General features: G+C 45.2%; 1 protein-coding gene across 4 annotated transcripts in view; it reads left to right on the top strand.

The window, feature by feature from the left end:
• LOC120230979 (histone-arginine methyltransferase CARM1-like) overlaps window positions 1-20,362 on the top strand; it is a 253,326-nt gene that overhangs the window by 211,044 nt on the left and 21,920 nt on the right. For all 4 annotated transcript variants that reach the window (XM_039230824.1, XM_039230823.1, XM_039230825.1 and 1 more), the window contains one exon: window positions 3,366-3,456. In XM_039230824.1, coding sequence (XP_039086755.1) covers window positions 3,366-3,456 — 91 coding nt within the window. The remainder of the gene's footprint in view (window positions 1-3,365; window positions 3,457-20,362) is intronic.

Genomic DNA, 20,362 nt, shown 5'->3' with positions numbered 1-20,362 from the left:
CAAAACTGAACGTGGAAATGCATGGAAAGAATAGGCTGCTTGGATTTCTTACTCAGTGCTCTTCTGAAAGAATTCTTACATTTTTTTTCCTGGATTTCTTTTCACATGGCTGGGTACTTGCCACTGGTGAGATTCTGATCACAGTTAATTCACCTGCATCTGTTGAGGCCCTATAGGCAGAGTATCTAGACTTAACATCAGGGCATCCTTCCCCCCCACCCCCCAGATATTTGAAATGGGTATGACTGGGCTGTATGTCTTTAACTAGACAAGTAGAAATGAATACAGATTTTATCTTCTTTTTAACCCGTGTGTTCCTGAAGGAAGGAGGATTGGGGTTTTTTTCTAATTATTTTTATTTCCCATCAAAATATGACATAATTTACAATGTCAAATAATGATAAAAAGATGTCTAATAATATTAGTAATAGTCTAATAATAATAGTAACCCTCCGCCACACCTCTTCCTGTCCTGAGATCCCCCCACCAAAGGCTATCCCTTTCAGCTCCCTCCGCTGTTTCTCCCATGATGCATCTGCCTATTTTGATAGAGAAGTATATTTTGATGTAAAAGCATATATCTTGCTCCTTTCGTCACTCTCCGGTTGAGAAGTCCGCTCTCCTCTGTAGCCTTTTCTTCCCTGCTTAATGCAGTCTTGCTCCCCTCCACACCCCGTCTTCATCTTCTCAGTATATGTATACAGGCCCTCAATCCCTTTTCCAAACCCTTGAGGCCAGCTGTATCTCAGAATTCAGATTCTGGAGGACTGGGGAAGGGTAATACAGTCATAGTACCATGGATTGCTTAAGTCTCCAGTAGAGTCTGATGCAAGGCTCCGTAATGAAACATGTTATATTTCTGCAACAAAACACAGGAATATGGCTACCAAGATAAACGAAGACTATAAATAAACTCATGTCAGCTCAGGTCAGGGTTTGCTGTCAGATGACGTTGCAGCAAACACACAAAAATCTGTGGCTTCACAGAGCTTTTTTGGATTTCACAATTTAAAGAAATACGGACCGAGATCAGCATCTGGTGGAATCAGTAATCAATGTTTATATTATGATGACAGCGCAAACATTGTTCCGTGCCGGGTCAAGGGGGTATAGTGGGTGCATTTTGTATTTTCTCATGATATCTTGTTTTTCTTGGAGTTATATTTTCATTAGTTTGGAATTTTTTATAGACTCATGACTAATTGTTTGCATGCTCCGAGAGGTCAGACAGATCCTACCAATATGTAGTCTGTGGAAGCCTTCCTCCTACGGCTCTTCTGTCTTCCTCTCCCACATGCGCCATGCTTGTTCCCCAGTCCTCTCGCATGCCTGCCATACTTGGACAGGCCGTCATTAGTCTTCTGTCTTCTTCTTTCTTGGGGGACACCATCCTGTCAGCACAGAGTATTCCCTAACAACTTTTGGAGAAAAGGTCCTTGAGAATTTAGTTTTCATTGGCCCTTTGGATTATCGTTTTGCAGGGTAGAGAATTTGAACTTGGGCACAGTTTTTACTCAGTGTTTTAAAGACCTCTCTTTTTGGCTTCTGGTTGCCAGTATTGCTATTAAGAGGTCGCGTGACCTTCTGACTCTGATCCTTTCAAGCAACATAGTTTCCCTTCCAGATGCCTTTAATATCTTGCTTTCTCTCCAGCCTCTCTAGCTTTTTCAGCTTTCGTAATGGGCACGGAGTGAGGATGTCTAATCAGAAGACTTCTTTTCTTCAATGCTGAGGATTCTTCTTATATTTTTAATTTTGATGATCTCCCCCCCTCCATTTTTATCTTTGGAATTCCTGTTAGGCTTGAGGCTCAGAGCACCCCTAAAGTTTATACAAGTGGGGATCCATATTGCTTTTCTAAGGTTGTTGAATATCCTTCTGTCTCAAAATTGAAACCCACTGAGCAGTCATTATCATTTTTTTATGTTTATTTTTGAGAGAGAGCATGAGCAGGGGAACGGCAGAGAGAGAGAGACATGGAATCCAAAGCAGGCTCCAGGCTCTAAGCTGTCATCACAGAGCCTGGTGCAGGGCTCGAACCCACAAACTGTAAGATCATGACCTGAGCCGAAGTCAGATGCTCAACCGACTGAACCACCCAAGCACCCCCAGTCATGATTGTTTTGACACCAGTGCATGAGATTTCAGTGGAGACATGTGGATAATGTAACAGTCGTGGTTGTTTCTCTGGCCACCTCTGAAAATACCCTAAATAAAACAGTCTGTTCTATTTTCACAGATATTGACGGGAATATGGTTAAAATACAGGGCCATCGACTTACAGATGAGTCTCCATGTCTGGATTTCGCACTAATACTTATTATCTCTGTGATTGTGGCTGAGTCACTTAAATTTCCCTCTTCCTTGGTTTTCTCATTTATAAAATGAGCATACTAATATAGCCAACTTTATATTGTTACGAGAATTAAATGAATTAACACATGGAAAACCCATAAAAAAGTTCATGGCAGAGTTGACGTAATCTAGCAAATTGAGGCATTATTTTTGTAAGCGCATCTCCAGTTTCTAAGGTGATCCTCACTTCTGAAATACGGTTAGTCATTCATCTTTCTCTTATGTGCAGTTTCCTAAGTGACTGTGAAAAAAAGGGTGTCCCTACAGATGACAAGAATCATAACGCTGGTGACTGTGTCTGCCTGTCCAGAAAGGCCCAACTTGAGGCATGCCAGTCTCGGTGTTTGCCCACAAAAGAATCTGTCTTTCCCACAGTGACTGTACGTGTCAGGAACAAAATGTAAGAGTGGGTGTCCCAGCAGCGAGGTGGTGAACCTCCAGAGAAGCTGAGTTTCTCACAGCACTTAAAAAGATCCTCAGGAGGGCACTTGTGGGGATGAGCACTGGGTGTTATATGGAAACCAACCTGACAACAAACTATTTGTAAAAAAAAAAGATCCTCAACACGATTATACAGGGACGAAGTCTGAGAATGGAAATAATAATGTGAGAGGAGGCTAGAATGTAAGTTCTTTTCAAAGCTCGTTTTACAATAAATAAGATGTTTAAAGGGACAGAAGGGCAGGGAATGCGCAGCCCAAGACATATGGGGAGGAAAAAGCCAAAAGCAGAGGCAGTTCGCCGCATTCGATGCCTCACCCGATACTCCATAAATGTTGATCACAACATAGCTCTGTGACTTGCATTCATCTTCCCTTTATTTATATTTCCTCCAATCTTCTGCCGGCTTTTTTTTTTCTCCTGGCTTTGAGGCAAGATTATTTTCCAGCCTCTTGTGTAATAACTAAAATAGCATGTAAGAATATGCTGGTCAAGTGGCAGGTGCGGGGACCCTTCACTCAGAAGGCTGCGGAAGTCACCATCTGGGTCTGTTGTCTTTTGCTCTTCAGGAATGATGTTTCCGACATTCAGCGACATCCACTTGGCCCCCTTTTCTGACGAACAGCTCTACATGGAACACTACTCCAGAGCCAACTTTTGGTAATGTCCTCTTCTCTCTTCCATTCCTTTTCCCTTAGAGTAAGCCAGAGTTTGACATTTTGGATTATACAGTTGGCCAGGGGAGGGGGGCTGGAGAGGGGTGCTCTGCATCATAGGACGTTTAACAGCACCCCTGGCCTCTGCTACTGGTTGCCAGTAATGCCTTTCCCTCCTTTGTGACAACCAAAAATGTCTGTCCAGACATTGCCAGATGTCCCCAGCAGGGGCAGTGGGGCGCAGGTTCTTCCCCTGTTGAGAATCACTGGAGCAGACAAACCAGGGAGCTGCTCCGCACTCTCAGCCATCCAGAAGACCCCCTGGTGCTGGAAAGCCCGCACCCTCCCCCTGCCCGCTGGCCGTTTCTTCCCACATTCCACCCTCCACTCCCTGGGCTCAGAGCTATGGCTTCTGTTAAAACGTACCTCGCTCAGAGGGCATAGGAATCAGTACGTCTTGATGTAAATGAGTCGATCACAATATTTTTCTGGAGGTTTCACACTCGTTGGCTATTGGCTTGTGGACAGTTCGGTTCACCTGTGGAGACTCGGTTTCTTCGTTAGTAAAACAAGAACTGAAACAAAGCCCCTGCCGGTTCTAAACCAACATTCTTGCTGGCGTTCTTTTTTGAGAACTGGTTTTTATAAGGAGAAGGGGGGATGGAGAACAGTGATATTGGACCCATGGGAGAGAGAAACAGAACAGAGACCATCCGAGCGGGAATGGTGGGTGTGTAGGAGGACAGGCATGTGCTGGCAGATGGAAGCGGATAGATGCTAAAATTTAAGCTCTGAGTTCCAGCTGACGTACATAGAGCCTTCCAACACAGAGAGACCCACAGTTCATTTCCGGGTTTGTTGTTTTTTTTTTTTTTTCCTCTTTGCAATCCTATCTCTTGGTGAAGAAGCAGCAGATAGGAAGCACTTTGGTTTCCAGGTTACAGGCTCTTTGAGGAGTCGGGTCACAGGGCTGAATTTTTTTCTTTCTCTCTGATTTTTTTCTTGCAAACTAGGCTTTGCTAGCACAGATTCGCGTTTCATGGTTTCTGCCCAGTCTGCACATTTGAAGCTCCAAGCCACATGCTTCCTAATGTGGGTGAATGGCTTCTTGGAGTGTGACTGGGGAGGCCCTAATTATGATCATTGTTCTTTGAGCTCATGCCGACCCTCAATGTTTATATTTTAAATATAAGCCTCCTGAGTCGGTGAAGAGGTTGGAGAGGCAGGAATTTTGGGTAATAGAATAGACCGGACGACTGCCCCCAGTGGGGCCGTGCGGTAGCGCATTGTCTGGGTGGCGTTGTGTGGCTTCCCACCTGTACCACCTCCCGCAGTCTTCCTTCCCCGAGAATGAGTGGTAATGATCGCAGCGGATTGGCAAGGCTCACCAGCAGCATACAAACACACTGCTATTTATTCCATCTAAAGAGAAAAAAAATCACCTTTTTTATATCTCACTTCCCCAATTAGCCACCACCCATCTCTCTTAGTCCGTCTGCAGCCAGATTCCTCAAAAGGCGTGGTCTCTCCTTCCAGTCTCCAGCTCTTTCCTTCAGGTTCTCTCTTAAGACATTCCTCCGTGACCACTCGTATCGAGGTCGCCGGTGTGCTGATCCCCACATGGCTGTACGCAGTGATGGGTCCTCACATGTCAGCTTCTTTAACCCACGCCAGCATTTGAGCAGCCTCTGAAACACCCCACCGTCTCTTTATTTCTCTCCTGCCTCACTGGTCACTTCCTCAACCAGTGCTTCTCTGGTTCTTGCCTGTCTCCTTCACCTCCTGACGCTGGAGTGCCCCAGGACACAGGCTTGGACCTCTTCTTTGTCCACAGTTATGGCCTTGGTGAGCTCACCCTTTCCTGTAGCTTCAGACGCCATCTGTATGCTAATGATTCCCAAGTAGATCTCTTGAGCTCAGACATGTCCTGGAAACACCGTATTTTTATAGCCAGCTGCCTCCTGGGCATCTCCCCCAACAGAGACGTAACCATCCAAACTCAACTCCTCATCTCCCCCACTTCCCTCACAATCTGCACCCCTCATAGTCTCCATCTCAGCCGATGCTAATGTTGCCTTCCCGGCCGCTCAGACCCCAAACCTTGAAGGCCTCCCTTTCTTCGTCCCCGTATCTAAACCGTTGAGAAATCCTCTTGGTTCTCTTTTTGAACTATACCCAGGGTCCGTTCAGTCTCAACTGTATCCACTGTTTCCCCCTTGTCCCCAACACTGTCCTCTCTCATCCGCATTACTGTGACACCTTCTTAACCTTATTCCCAGCATTCCCAAAGCCTTCTGGCAAATTCCGTCCAGTCTGGTTCCTCGTTTCCTAGGTCCGTGTTCATTTGGCTCCAGCCACTTTTCAGACACATCCAACCACCTGGGAGCCTTTGCATTTGCTGATCCTCCTCTGTGCAGTACTTTCCCCCCCAATATTCATGTGGCAACTTCCTGCGCCTCCATAAAGTCTGTCAAAATGCCAGCTGTCCTGGGTTTCCTGTTTAAAGTGGTGGCCATACCACTCCCGATGTCACTTTTTCTGCCTTGTGTTCTTCCCGTAGCACTTGTCACCTCGGGAACGACTTACAACTCCTTTAGTTATTATTGTTTACTGTCTCCATCCTTCCTGATAGAATGTGAGCACTGCAGAAGACCAAATTCTGTCTGTCTTCATGCTTGTCTCCCAAGCTCCCTGCATCCCAAGTGCCTGCCGCATGCTAGGTCCTCAATAAATATTTTTGAACAAGTAAAAACTCTAGTAATCTGACGTGAGTGTGCAAATAATTACTCTTAAGATTTTAGTTGTTATCTCTTCATTTTCCCAATTTTTTAAATATCATTTTATAGCCTTTTTACTTTTTAAAATTTTATTTTTTATTTTTCTTTAGTTTTGGTTTCAGTACCTTGTTGACTTGTTCCCATATTTTCTCAATATTCTCTTGCTGTGAGTATTTCTTTTGTGACTGTATTATGATTTATCAACTCAAGCTCCAATGTTGGGTATTAAATTATTCTTTTTTTAATCTTTCTTTTTTTAAAAAGAGAGAGAGAGTGAGTGCAAGCGGGGGAGGGGCAGAAGGAAGAGAGGGGAACAGAGGATCCAAAGCAGGTTCTGCACTGACAGCAGCAAGCCCAATGTGGAGTTCAAGCTCATGAACTGTGAGATCATGACCTGAGCTGAAGTTGAATGCTCGCTGACTGAGCCACCCAGGTGCCCCTGGATATTAAACTAGTTTAATTGCTAATTTAATCCTAGACATTTTATAAGAAACAACATTAAGGGGGCTGCCTGGGTGGCTCAGTCGGTTGAGTGTCCAACTCTTGATTTCAGCTTGGGTCATGATCTCACAGTTCATGGGATCAAGCCCCCTGTCAGGCTCCACACTGACCATGGAGCTTGCTTGAAATTCTCTCTCCCCCTCTCTCTCTGCCTCTCTCCCCCACTTATAGTCTCTCTCTTTCTCTCTCAAATAAAAAAAAAACCATAAAAAGCAACACTAAGGTATTATTTCTATATTCTACAAGAATATAGAATTTTATAGAATCCTGTATCTTAAGTTCTATAAGAAACAATACTAAAGTGAACATCCTTTTATAGAAATCTTGGTTTGCATTCTGATTATTTCCTTACAATAAATTGCTAGAAGCAGAATTACTGGACCAAAAGGTGTGAAGAAGGATCTTTAAAAAAATTATTCTTATATATTGCCAAATTGCCCTGTAGAAAAGTTTTACCAATTAACACTTCCGCCGGTGGTACATGAGACTGTCTGCTGAGTCTTGCCCATACGGACTATGTTTTTTTAAATGCCAATTTGATTTGCAAAAAAAAAAATGGTGGCCAGTTTATTTTTAATCTGTATGTCTTTGATAGCTAGTACATTTGAACGGTTTTATTTTTAGTCAACAAACACGAAAAAATGTTTTAAAAAATATCTAGTTAACAAAATGCTCAGCCTTCACGCTCCTTCAAGTTCCCCTCCCTCTGTGAAGAAGTTTCTGCCTTAGGGTGACTGGGACGAGCTCCCTCAGTTGCATTAGTGCAGGGAACAGGTGGTGAAAGTGTATACAGTTTCCATTACAAGAGGCATAAAATAGGGGCGCCTGGTGGCTCCGTCAGTTAAGCGTCCGACTTTGGCTCAGGTCGTGATCTCGTAGTTTGTGAGTTCAAGCCCCATGTTGGGATGTGCTGGCAGCTCAGAGCCTGGAGCCTGCTTTGGATTCTGTGTCTCCCTCTCTCTTTGCCTGCCTCTCTCTCTCTCTCTCTCAAAAATAAATAAAAACATTTTAAAAAGTAGAAAAACTAAAAAGCAAGAAGCATCAAAGTGAACGTGTTGACTGAGAGGAGGGAAAGCAATGCAAAAAAAAAATGATTTAGATATTAGATATATACTAGAGAAGGAGGCTGAGAAACTGAGGAATAACTGGCCAAATAAATAAGATGATCAGATGTAATCAGTGATCAGTCCTCACCTGAGTTTCTCATCAACAGCATTTGGCATCATTGAGTCTTTACTTCTGGAGCCTAAGCCTCGTTTTCCTCCTTCATTATTGGCCCCAACTTGGTCTCCTTTGCTGATTCTTCCTCATGACCCATGTCTTCAGGGTTGGATTGATTCCAAGCTGGCTCTTACTGTCTTCCCCTTTCGGTCTCTGCCCCCCTCCTAACTGAAATCATTCCACCTCCGGCTGTAAGTGCGGTCCTTATGCCAGCACATCCCGCAGCGAGAACGCCAACCTAGACCTCTCCATGGAACCATAGACTTTAAATGTCCAACTGGCTAGTGACAACTCTACACGGCTGCCTCTTGGGCATCTTAAATTTAACATGTCCAAAGTCAAGCTGCTGACCTTCCTCAGCACCCCCACCCACCCCTGCAAAACAAAAATGCGACAAGCAAAACAAAACACCTTGCTTCTACTACAGCCTTGCAGTAGCCTTCCAACTTACTTCCTCTTCTTCCTTGATAACACATAATTCAGATCATAGTCTTCCTCGGCCCAGCACCTCCAGTGGCTTCCCACCTTCTGCACTATAAAAGCCAGACTTCTCACTGTGGGTGATGAGACCCTCCAGGATCTAGTGCCACCCGGCTACCCTTGTGATGCTGTCTCTTACCACTCCTTTCTTATCCTGTCTTCCCTGACTGCTTCCCTTGCCCCTCCAGGGCCATACCAGGCTTGCCGCCACCTCCTGGCCTCTGCCAGAAATGCAGATGGCCCCATGGCCTGCTCTCATCTTCTTCAGGTCTTAGTTCACAGTCCATCCTCCCAGGAGACCTGCTCTTAATTAGAAATTATAATCTCTTCCCTCCTGGAAGCCACTGTCTCACTTCTGACTTCATTTTCCCTTAGTGCACTTATTATCATCTGCTGTAGTATATGTTTTTACTTACTTAATGTCTCTTCTGCAGGCTCCATGATAGTGGCTGTTTTGTTTCGCGCTGTGTCCGTATCATCGAACCTATCTAATAGTAGTTGTTCAATATGCATTTATTAACTGGAAGATACATGCATTGGCATAAGAATTCTTTACGTATTAAGTGTACTAAGACTTTGTTGTATTTTCTTCAGAATTTTTAGTTTGCCTTGTAGCCATCTTTGTGATGGTTTTCATCACAAAAGAAGTTAAAATCTTTTTGTGTAGCTAGATCGACCAGTGTTTCCTTTGGTAGTTTCTTTCGACCAGTGTTTCCTTTGGTAGTTTCTTTCTTTTCCTTTATTTGGAAAAAGGCTTCCCCACCCTAAGATTAGTATTAACTTCTATGTCTTTCATGTTTTCACTTTTTCCATTTAACATTTTTAAATGTTTATATTTAACTCTAAAAGTCATTGTAGTTTAAGTATGTGGTAAGCATAGAACTTTATCCTTTCTACATAACCAATTATGAGACTCCCTCAGTAGACAAGAAGAGTACTACATTCTGACATTCATAGCAGTCACCTACAAAATTAATAATTTCCTTACTTGATTAAGATTTCTTGTCCCTTATTAATTAAGATTCTGAAAAGTACCTCCTAATAATAAGTCTCAGTCATAAAGAATCATCCTTCCCAGCTGCAAAACTTCTTTATGTGATGTTACACTGATATTATTGAAAATAATTGGTTTCAGGGCTTAAAATTTTTTTATTTTAGTGTTTGTTTATTTTTCAGAGAAAGAGAAAGAGTGCACAAGCAAAGGAGGGGCAGAGAGAGACAGAGACACAGAATCCAAAACAGGCTGAGGCTCTGAGATATCAGCACAGGGCCCGAAGCAGGGCTCGCACGTATGAGCTGTGAGATCATGGCCTGCACTAAAGTCAGATGCTTAACCGACTGAGCCATCTAGGTGGCCCTAGTTCAGGGGTTTTTAACCATGCCCTTTAAATACAACTTCAGTTGATTCTGTGGAGAAAAACATACCTGAGATCAATTAAGAGGAGTGACTAAATATTCTCAAGAAATTTAAGGTGGAGCTAGTTTGCTTTATTACATTTGTTACAATTATACAACATATAAAGGCCTAGGCAAAATAGGTAGTAGCTAAAAGCTGGGTAACTCAGACTCTAGAGCCCCATTGAACTGTGTTTAATTCTTGGTTCTGTCCACTTCTAACTGTAAAACCTTAGCCAAGTTAATTTAATCTCTCGGAGACACAATCTCCTTTTTCAGAAATTAAAGGTAATAATACTCCCTACCTGGGGATGGGGAGTTTCAGAGATGGGCCCTCTGCGTGTACTTTGCTACAATGATAGCCCTTTCTTCACAGGCCAGTGTGAGGGTTCTACCAGATACTGAATGCCTCCCAGTTGTGCATTCGGGGACTCAGGAAATAACCACAGAGTGGATAGGAACCCATTGGGTATCTGTGTGATGGACTTGGCCCCACACTTTATTTACTACCTATTCTCCATAAGCCTTTATTAACCAGAGGCATTCTGAATGCCCTGGCATCCATATCAGCCCCGCCATCTTATCAGCATTTCTCTGATCCTCTGGAGAAAGACTGGAGAACATGGACCATGTGTGCCGGTGGTGGTACTTCAGAGTCATTCGTCACTGACTGGGCCTCCACTGCATTTGTGGACCAGTGGTCTCTAGACCCATAAGCCGTATCTGGAACTTGGACCCGGAAACTGGGGGAGGGACCTCATCTCTCCATTGCGACAACTGACGCCATCCTGCTCACCACCTGGCAGTCGTGTTATCATTGTTGTTACATAATTTGAATACTGTCCTAGTTAACTATATATCTGTTTGACATCTCTGGGAACGCCGGGGTCTGGTAGCACCACCCCAGGTCAGGGTACCCTCACTGTCACTCTAGCCTCGCTTCCCCACACGGTAATTACATCCTTCTTGATTGTGACAGTTAATTACTGCTTCCTTGATTCTGATGTCTGAAATTCCATCCAAATTGTGCTCACTGGGAACACTGTGTACTGGTGATCTACTGAGGACAGCCACCGTAAGCTTCCCAAAGATACCATTGCTCTCTTACTCGTTCGTCCCCTATTACCTTTCTGAAAGGAGGGTGTCCTGGGTCTTTCTGAGAATGTAGTCAGGGGAGATGTTCTTGGGTCTTACATTGCAGACCCTTCTAGCATCTCCATCTCTCTGAGCCTTCTGACTCCTTCCTTAATACTCTGCTGCAGAAGTTCTGGAATCACCAGTCCGTTGACTGCAGGCCATCATCATGACCAAGCTTCAAAGTGACATCCCAGCGGACTGATAGGTCTGGTATTTTGTTAGAACACGGGATCCTGTAAGTGCCCATGTCAATGAAATTGTGCCCTATCCTGACTTATATCCTACCCTTCCTAGTCCAACACCCTTAAAGTCCATTCCTGTACATATTTCCCTGGTTCTTAGCAGGAAATATTATTTAGCTTCTGCAGTTTCTTAAGTATATAAGTTAGATTCGCCCAGAATAGGAAATGACTTACTGCTCAGGCTGTGCCCGAGTTATCAGCCTGACAGCCATGGAGGACCATTGGTCTGAAGGCAGCTGGCAATAGTGAGGCTGATCTCGAGGAGAACAAAATTATCTTGCGAGGCACAGGCTTCAGGAGAGGGGGTGGTATGGTCTTCAGGAAGCTACTGGTTGGACAAGAAGGATAAGAATTCTGTTTCTGTGCACCTGCAGTAGTCAGGGCAGTTGGAAGCTGTTTTCAGGATTCTGCACCTTGTTCACTCAACTCTCCCAACCCCAGCCCTCAGGGTTCCACCCTTTTCCAGCCAGGGCACCAGCTAGGATACATAGAACCTTCAGGGCTGCATTCCCAGTCTCCTCTGCAGCTCTTCTGTGGCTGGTTTACTATCTTGAGCTCATCTTGGGTTCCCCAAGGAACTAGGTGTTAGGTAGAGTTTATAAGCTACAAATTTATTAAGGAACGTAATCCCAGCAAACCAAGAATGAGGAAAAATAAGGAATGAGTCAGGGAAGGAGGGAGAGCGAATGCAGAAGTGCATTCCTTAGCTGACCACCACATGGTGTCAAACACCAAGAGACTTCTTGATCCCTCGGGACCATCTCCAGAGGTTGAATGAACTACATCTCAAGAGAGTGTATACAGAAGATTGAGGATATTTCTCCACAGGCTGTTATCTCCCCATTGGTCAACTGTTCACCCCTCAACATTCACTAGCCTATACCTTTTGGTTGTGAATGTGTGGACACCAAATGGGTCTCATGGCATCCATGGCCCAGAGTCAACAGGAATGCCCTTGGGTAGAAGTGGAAGGAGACACAGTGAAGACCTGGGGTGAGGCACTGTTGGGCTTCCTGGTGTGGGGTGAAATGAGCCCATACCTTGGCATAGCAGGTCAGAACACATGGCTGAGGATTTCAGAGAGCGGATAAGACAGAGGATCCGAGGTGATCCTGAAATGGTGATACACCCCTTAAGGAACCAAAAGATACTTCTCAGTTTCCTTCCCAGAGAATTGTGAGCAGGTGGTATGCATCCATCATGGCGGACAAAGGTAGTGCCAGTTGAGTGATCTCAGGATGCCAGTAGTGGATGTCCTGTAGTTGTTTGTACTTACGGAAGTCAGAAGTCTGTGCTTGCAAAGGATGAGGGAAGATGAACGTGAGAAATCTTCCACAGGCCCTGAAAGCTCTCTTCTCACACCTGTCTACTCTGAGTCTACAGAATGCCTTATTGACGATTGCACTGAGGCTGCTAAATGTCTTATTGACCACAGTGCTGCTGAGAAACACATTACTTTTAAGGAAATCCATTCATCTGAATGGACAGACTGCTCAATTCCACTGCGAAGGTAACGGATGGTTTGTTCCCAGGCTAATTCTGCCGCCAAACAGAAATTTCTACTGCAGGTTCTCTTGGCGTAGCAGGAGTTTTGTGCCTTCTGGTCTTTCCCCAAAATATATTTGGCCCCGATAGTCACCAGTACACAGAAACGCCATGTGCACCAAATGAGAACATTTCAAATTAGAACGTGATGTAACTGAATTTTTGTGGGAAGCCAAGTATGGGGGGCACCAAGTATCACAGAGAGAACTTTTGTGGGAACACCACCATGACTATCGCGATAATCTCCTTTCAGCTACCAGTATTTCTTCTTGATATCCCCTCTGCTTCTCTGTGTATCAGTGCAATCCAGGAGCCCACCTGGCTTTTGTGCACAGAAGCAGCCAGGCTCAGGAAATTAACAGGGAGGTTTGGAGTCAAGGAGAAGATGACCCCAGTATGGTCTAGGATGAGTTTGATACCCACTTGTCCTATGGCCCAAGGCGCCTTTGTGAAGGAGTCTGATCTTTAAAATGGTGAATTCCTCTTTCCATCCATTCACTGCAGTCCCAGCATGCAAGTTACAGGAATAGAAGAAACTAACATTTGTGGTGGAAATAGGAGACATTGTGCACTTGGGCACTAAAGGGGAATCCATTTTTAAAAGCATGGAATGTATTCAGGACTACAGCTAGAAGGGTGGGTGTTCGAGCCTTGGGAGTGTCTATTGCAAATAGAGCAGCATATCCTTCATGCCACATCTCAACAAAAACTGCTTTTACCTGCATCTGTTCAGTGTTTACAAACTGGCTTTGGTTCAGAGAATGAGCAGGACTTCTGCTCCTGAGCCGTGTACAACACTTGCAGACTTATGAATTCAGAGCTCCATATCCACGTCTCCTTTGCAGCTGTTTGAGGAAAGTTCTTTTTTTTTTTTTTTTTTTTTTACAAATAGTTTATTGTCAAATTAGTTTCCACATAACACTCAATGCTCATCCCCACAGGTGCCCTCCTCCATGCCCATCCCCCCCTCCCCCCCACATCCATCAGTCCTCAGTTTTTGTCAGCATTCAAGAGTCTCTCACGGTTGGTCTCTCTCCCTTTCCCCCACCATTTCCCCCCTTCTTCTCCCCCTTGTTCCTCCGTCAAGTTCCTCCTAATCCTCCTCTACGTGCAAACATAGGATATTTGTCCTTCTCTGCCTGACTTATTTCGCTCAGCATAACACCCTCAAGGTCCATCCATGTTGCTACACATGGCCAGATTTCATTGTTTCTCATTGCCATGTAGTATTCCATGGTATAGATAAACCACATCTTCTTGATCCATTCATCTGTTGATGGACACTTAGGCTCTTTCCATGTTTTAGCTATTGTGGAGAGTGCTGCTATGAACATTGGGGTACATGTGCTCCTATGCCTCAGCATTTCTGTATCCCTTGGGTAAATTCCTAGCAGTGCTATTGCTGGGTCATAGGGGAGTTCTATTGTTAGTTTCCTGAGGAACCTCCACACTGTTTTCCAGAGGGGCTGCACCAGTTTACATTCCCACCAACAGTGTAGGAGGGTGCCCGTTTCTCCACATCCTCGCCAGCATCTAGAGTTCTCTGATTTGCTCATTTTAGCCACTCTGACTGGCGTGAGGTGGTATCTCAGTGTGGTTTTGACTTGTATTTCCCTGATGAGGAGGAGCGATGCTGAACATCGTTTCATGTGTCTGTTGGCCATCTGGATGTCCTCTTTGGAGAAGTGTGGGTTCATGTCTTCTGCCCATTTCTTCACTGGGTTGTTTGTTTTTCGGGTGTGAAGTTTGGTGAGTTCCTTATAATTCTGGATATTAACCCTTTATCTGATATGTCATTTGCAACTATCTTTTCCCATTCTGTTGGTTGCCTATTAGTTTTGTGGGTTGTTTCCTTTGCTGTGCAGAAGCTTTTAATCTTGATGAGGTCCCAATCGTTTATTTTTGCTGTTTGAGGAAAGTTCTTAGACTTAACTCTCACCGGGTTAGACGCCCAAGCCTGGGTTCATTGCCGAGACCAGGGCAGTAAGATGCTCTGATTGACTGGGACTGAGCCATGAGTCAAGAGCAGAGGCAAGACACCACCCAAGTCACAAGGACTGAGTATGAGGATGAGGTGCCTTCCAGAAGAAAATCTGGTGCTGTTATCAGAAGAAGAGCAACTGTCTGCTGTTTCAAACAAACAAGAGATGTCCACCTAGTTGTGTGGGTGGACCCACTCTTCCTTCTGATACAGGCTCCCATAGGTCCAACTGTTATGCAAACCAGTCCTCTCTGCATTTACACTGGCACGCCTACAGATGCTCTTTGGGCTCCTTTATGAAATCCCAGACGTGCTCTTCCTTCTTACAAAAGATGCACAGTCTGAAGCTTGGTTGCTTTTAAGGACTGTGCACTTATTTCCCCTGCTTATTTTTATAGTAACCCCCATATATTTTTAAAATATATAAACCCCCATATGTTTAAAAATATAAAAAGGTATATACATATATCACACACAAAATATAAGCCGCATTGCTTTGCTGGTGTATAAACCCAAAAAACCAAGGACATCATGAGCCAAGCATCTTTGTAGATACTACTTTACGCAGTGGTATGTCTACATTCTACCGATGGGGAAAATTGTCGTGACTACCAAGCCTGAAGCCCTGGTGTATATAAGGATGTGTACAAAACTAAGAAGACATCGTTTGTTCCTAGATAAGCATCCTAGTCCTGTGAGCCACCCCCAACAGGCCATCCCAGCCACCCTCTCATTCCTCATCTGCGGTACCACGAGTACCATGTGTGTCTTAAGTGACATTCTTGGATCCCTGTATCTGTTTTCTAGTTCACAGGGTTTATATATCCCTCATCAGGTTGGCATAACCTTGGTTGTCACTGTTAGTAAAGTATACAGTACATTAAGACACACAAAAACAGTTTGCTTAATTGTCGGGGCACCTGGGTGGCTCAGTCAGTAAGCGTCTGACTTTGGCTCAGGTTATGATCTTGCGGTTCATGGGTTTGAGCCCCGTGTCCAGCTCTGTGCTGACACCTCAGAGCCTGGATCCTGCTTTGGATTCTGTGTCTCCCTCTCTCTCTCTGCCCCTCCTCCATTCTCATACTCTCTCTCTCTCTCACATAAATAAATAAATCGTTAAAAAAATTTAAAAACAGTTGCTTAATTGTCAAACAGCAGAATAGGATTTTCCCTCCCTTTCCTTCCTTTTGTCTCTTTCTTTTTTTTTTCTTTTTTTTTTTTGTTGGTTTTTTCCCAAGGGAAGGGAGCTCCTTAATGGAGATGAAGATGTAAAGGTTTTCTTTTTTTGTTTTTTAAGTAAAATATGTGAGCTGTGCTGTGAGAGAGCATGTTCATATTAGCAGAGAGAGAGCTCTCGTTACAGATCCCCCCACCCTGCCCCCACGAATGCAGGAAGCCGGTGCTCGATCCTCTAAGAACAAAAGGTGGTACCACCGTCCTTCCCGGAAGATCCCGGAGGCTGGTGGGGAGAGCTGTGTGAGCGAGGAGGAAGGACAAAAGTCCAGGATGGACTAGTGAAGAGCCAAGACCAAAGGAGCCAGAGAGGAGGCTTCCCCGGATGCCTCTCCAAGCTGAGCTCTGCATGTAGAACTTGGGGAAGTTCATGTCCTCATAAAAACATGCCCTGGGTCTGACAGGCACAGCTAAGAGTACTGTTACCTTCCTTCTGGGCTCTGTTCGCAGGACCTTCCAGACATTGCATGTAGTATGGGGGAGGGGAGAGGAGGGGAGAGGTGGGGAGTTGGAAATGTGAAGTTGGGAGAAAAACCATACATGGTCTCTGCCTTATGGGCCCATAAAGAGGCCATAAGTTAACTTGGAAAATAAAACCCACATAGGATGAAAACAATGGAAATTATCCCCAGCTTCCAAGTCAACAGACTCGTTTCCTGATTCATCTCCCCACATTGTCTCTTAGGAGACCCAGAGAGATGCCAGCTCCCATCTGCTTTAATTATTTTGTGATGCATTTCAAGAGATTTGAGATTTCTAAGAATCCAAAAGATGGTCTGGCCAGAAAAGTTTTTTTTTTTATTTATTTCTGAGAGAGAGAGAGAATGAGAGAGAGAGAGAGAGACAGTGTGAGCAGGGGAGGGTCAGAGAGAGAGGGAGACACAGAATCTGAAGCAGGCTCTAGGCTCTGAGCTGGCTGTCAGCACAGAGCCCGACGTTGGGCTCAAATCCATGAACTGTGAGACCGTGACCTGAGCCGAAGTAGGGCGCTTAACCGACTGAGCCACCCAGGCGCCCCAGAAAATTTTAAAACCCAGGCAGTGGGCTCTCGGCCCACCAGGATGCACACCCCAGGAGTGGTACCCGCGTACACCACGCTGATCGTTGCCGCTGGACTTTAATTGGCTCCACACAAGGCAAAGGGCACAGGCTCGGTCCCTGGGAGGCTGCGTACAAGGAATAGAGCAGTTTGCATCCTCAGGCACTGCTGGTGGCAGGTTGCCTTTGCCTTTGGAGATTCTTCTTTCCCCACTTGGTGAGGATTGTAGAACAGGTAACGTCTGGTAGTCAACCCTGGTGGTACATGAGAATCACCTGCTGAGCTTTGGAAACAAACAAGCAGCACATTTACACCCTGGATCAAATGAGTCGCAATTGAAGGGAGTCAGGCCAGGCAAAGCCTCCCAGGGGATTCTAAAGGCTGGATGGGTTGAGTCCTTCTGGGCTTTCAGGAAAACTCTCTGTCTCCACCTCTGTCCTTTCTTTTCTTTCCCCGGCTCCCTCACTTTCCTTCCCCCCTTACTTCCTTCTAATGAAAACTTGTTGTGACAATGACTTACTTATTTCCCCCAAAACACCTATACTCTCCTTCTAAACACTGCAGTGTTCTGTTTCCAGAGTTTTCTAGACTTATAGGAGCCTTGTTTTCAATATGTGTATTCATAGTTTGGCTGTACCTGTGGGCCAGCCTGGCCCTGGCCTTGTTGGAAAGAGAGGATTAAGAATCACATAATGAGGGGGGCGCCTGGGGGGCTTAGTCGGTTAAGCGTCCGACTTTCGCTTTCGTCATGATCTCGCGGTTCGTGGGTTCGAGCCCCGCGTCGGGCTCTGTGCTGACTGCCAGCTCAGAGCCTGGAGCCTGTTTCAGATTCTGTTTCTCCCTCTCTCTCTGACCCTCCCCTGGTCCCACTGTCTCTCTCTCTCTCCTAGAAATAAATAAAACATTAAAAAAAAAAAAAAAGAAAACCATTAAAAAAAAGAATCACATAATGAGAGGCACCTGGGTGGCTCAGTCGGTTAAGCTTCAGAATTCAGCCTAGGTCATGATCTCTCCATCTGCTAGTTCAAGCCCCGCGTTGGTTGACAGCCCGGGGCCTGGAGACTGCTTCTGATTCTGTGTCTCCTTCTCTCTCTGCCCCTCCCCCACTCACACTGTTTCTCTCTCTCAAAATAATAAACATTAAAAAGTCACATAATGAAACTGAAGATACTTGGGGCAATGATCTTGCATTTCTTCAGTGTCTTCATAGGCACCTGTGTCCCCTCCGAGGCCCATTAAGGACACCACGTCCTCACTTCATGCCTTCAAGACTGATAGATAAAAGCGAGCTAGACAACTTTGAGTGCTGGCAACTCACCAGCCCTGTGCTAAATACATACACATGGATGAATAAAAAACGGACTACATTTAAATATTGTAGCACGAGATTTAAATTTTTTTAAATGGGAGCGTTTGAGCTGAGTCCCAAAGACTGGGTAGAAATGGACAGGACAAAAGAGGGGAAGGCGATTTCCAGGTAGAGGTGAAAACGAGCAAAGGCTGAGAGGTAAGAAATAGCACGTGCCCCTCAGGGTCTGTATGTAGCTCGGTGGGACTGACTTTTCTCTTGTCGGATGAGGACTGGCTGTTGACTTAACATTACCAGGCCTCTCAGTCTCCCTCATCGAGGGCATTCGAGGCTTTGATTTCTGGTTTAGGTCCTTGCTTGGGCCGGTCTTTCCACCAAAATCAAACTGCACCACAAATTTTGTGTGTTTCTTTTTGTGATGGGGGGTGGTTTTCCTCTGTTCCCTGCAGTTTGGCAGGCATGCGGTTGGGAAAGGATGGGGAGGGATCAAGGGAACCCCATTTTAGAGAAAAGGAAACAGGCACAGGGTTCGGGCGACTTGGGCAGGTGCACACAGCCAGTCAGGCCAGTTATGCAGAGCCCGCATAAAACTGCTCTCTCTCTTTCTTTTTTTTATAAATTTTATTTATTTATTTTGAGGGAGAGAGAGCACAAGCAGGTGAGGGGCAGAGAGAGAGGGAGAGAGAATACCAAGTAGACTCCGCACCATCAGCACAGAGCCCAGTGCAGGGCTGGAACCCACAAACTGTGAGATCATGACCTGAGCTGAGATAAAGAGTCAGACACAACTCACTGAGCCACCCAGACACCCCCACCCCCATCCCAAATCTACTTTTTTTTTTTTTTTACATTATAGTAACTATGTATTAATTTTTTTTTTACAAATAGTTTATTGTCAAATTAGTTTCCACATAACACCCAGTGCTCATCCCCACAAGTGTCCTCCTCCATCCCCCCTCCCCCCCACATCCATCAGTCCTCAGTTTTTGTCAGCATTCAAGAGTCTCTCATGGTTTGCCTCTCTCCCTTTCCCCCACCATTTCCCCCCTTCTTCTCCCCCTTGTTCCTCAGTTAAGTTCCTCCTAATCCTCCTATACATGCAAACATAGGATATTTGTCCTTCTCTGCCTGACTTATTTCGCTCAGCATAACACCCTCAAGGTCCATCCATGTTGCTACACATGGCCAGATTTCATTTTTTCTCATTGCCATGTAGTATTCCATGGTATAGATAAACCACATCTTCTTGATCCATTCGTCCGTTGATGGACACTTAGGCTCTTTCATGTTTTAGCTATTGTTGAAGGTGCTGCTATGAACATTGGGGTACATGTGCTCCTATGCCTCAGCATTTCTATACCCCTTGGGTAAATTCCTAGCAGTGCTATTGCTGGGTCCTAGGGGAGTTCTATTGTTAGTTTCCTGAGGAACCTCCACACTGTTTTCCAGAGGGGCTGCACCAGTTTACATTCCCACCAACAGTGTAGGAGGGTGCCCGTTTCTCCACATCCTCGCCAGCATCTAGAGTTCTCTGATTTGCTCATTTTAGCCACTCTGACTGGCGTGAGGTGGTATCTCAGTGTGGTTCTGATTTGTATTTCCCTGATGAGGAGCGATGCTGAGCATCGTTTCATGTGTCTGTTGGCCATCTGGATGTCCTCTTTGGAGAAGTATCTGTTCATATCTTCTGCCCATTTCTTCACTGGGTTGTTTGTTTTTCGGGTGTGGAGTTTGGTGAGTTCCCCAAATGAAGCTACTCTTAATCCGTACCCTACATCTCTCCTCTAAAGAGTGGAGACTACTAGCCAAGCTGACACAGAGTGTGTGCTGGGTTCCGCGCGTGGTCTGAGGCGTGGCCCGACCCTTATGTGAAAGTAAGACACAGCCAGGGGTGTGCCGGGAAATGCTTTGCGCCTGGCTCACAGAAGGAAGGAAGCATGATTTGTCACATTCGTCCACATCACTGACCACAGATTTGAGAAGAAATGTGCACAGCGAATGGAGACAGGCAGGCTGCAGTTCACCACCAGGCATGGCCTTTGCTCAATGG

The sequence above is a fragment of the Hyaena hyaena genome, unplaced genomic scaffold, assembly GCF_003009895.1.
Source record: "Hyaena hyaena isolate Hyena2069 unplaced genomic scaffold, ASM300989v1 scaffold_51, whole genome shotgun sequence".
Classification (NCBI taxonomy): domain Eukaryota; kingdom Metazoa; phylum Chordata; class Mammalia; order Carnivora; family Hyaenidae; genus Hyaena; species Hyaena hyaena.
The sequence above is the reverse complement of the archived record's forward strand: the minus strand, read 5'-3'. Positions and strand labels throughout refer to the sequence as shown.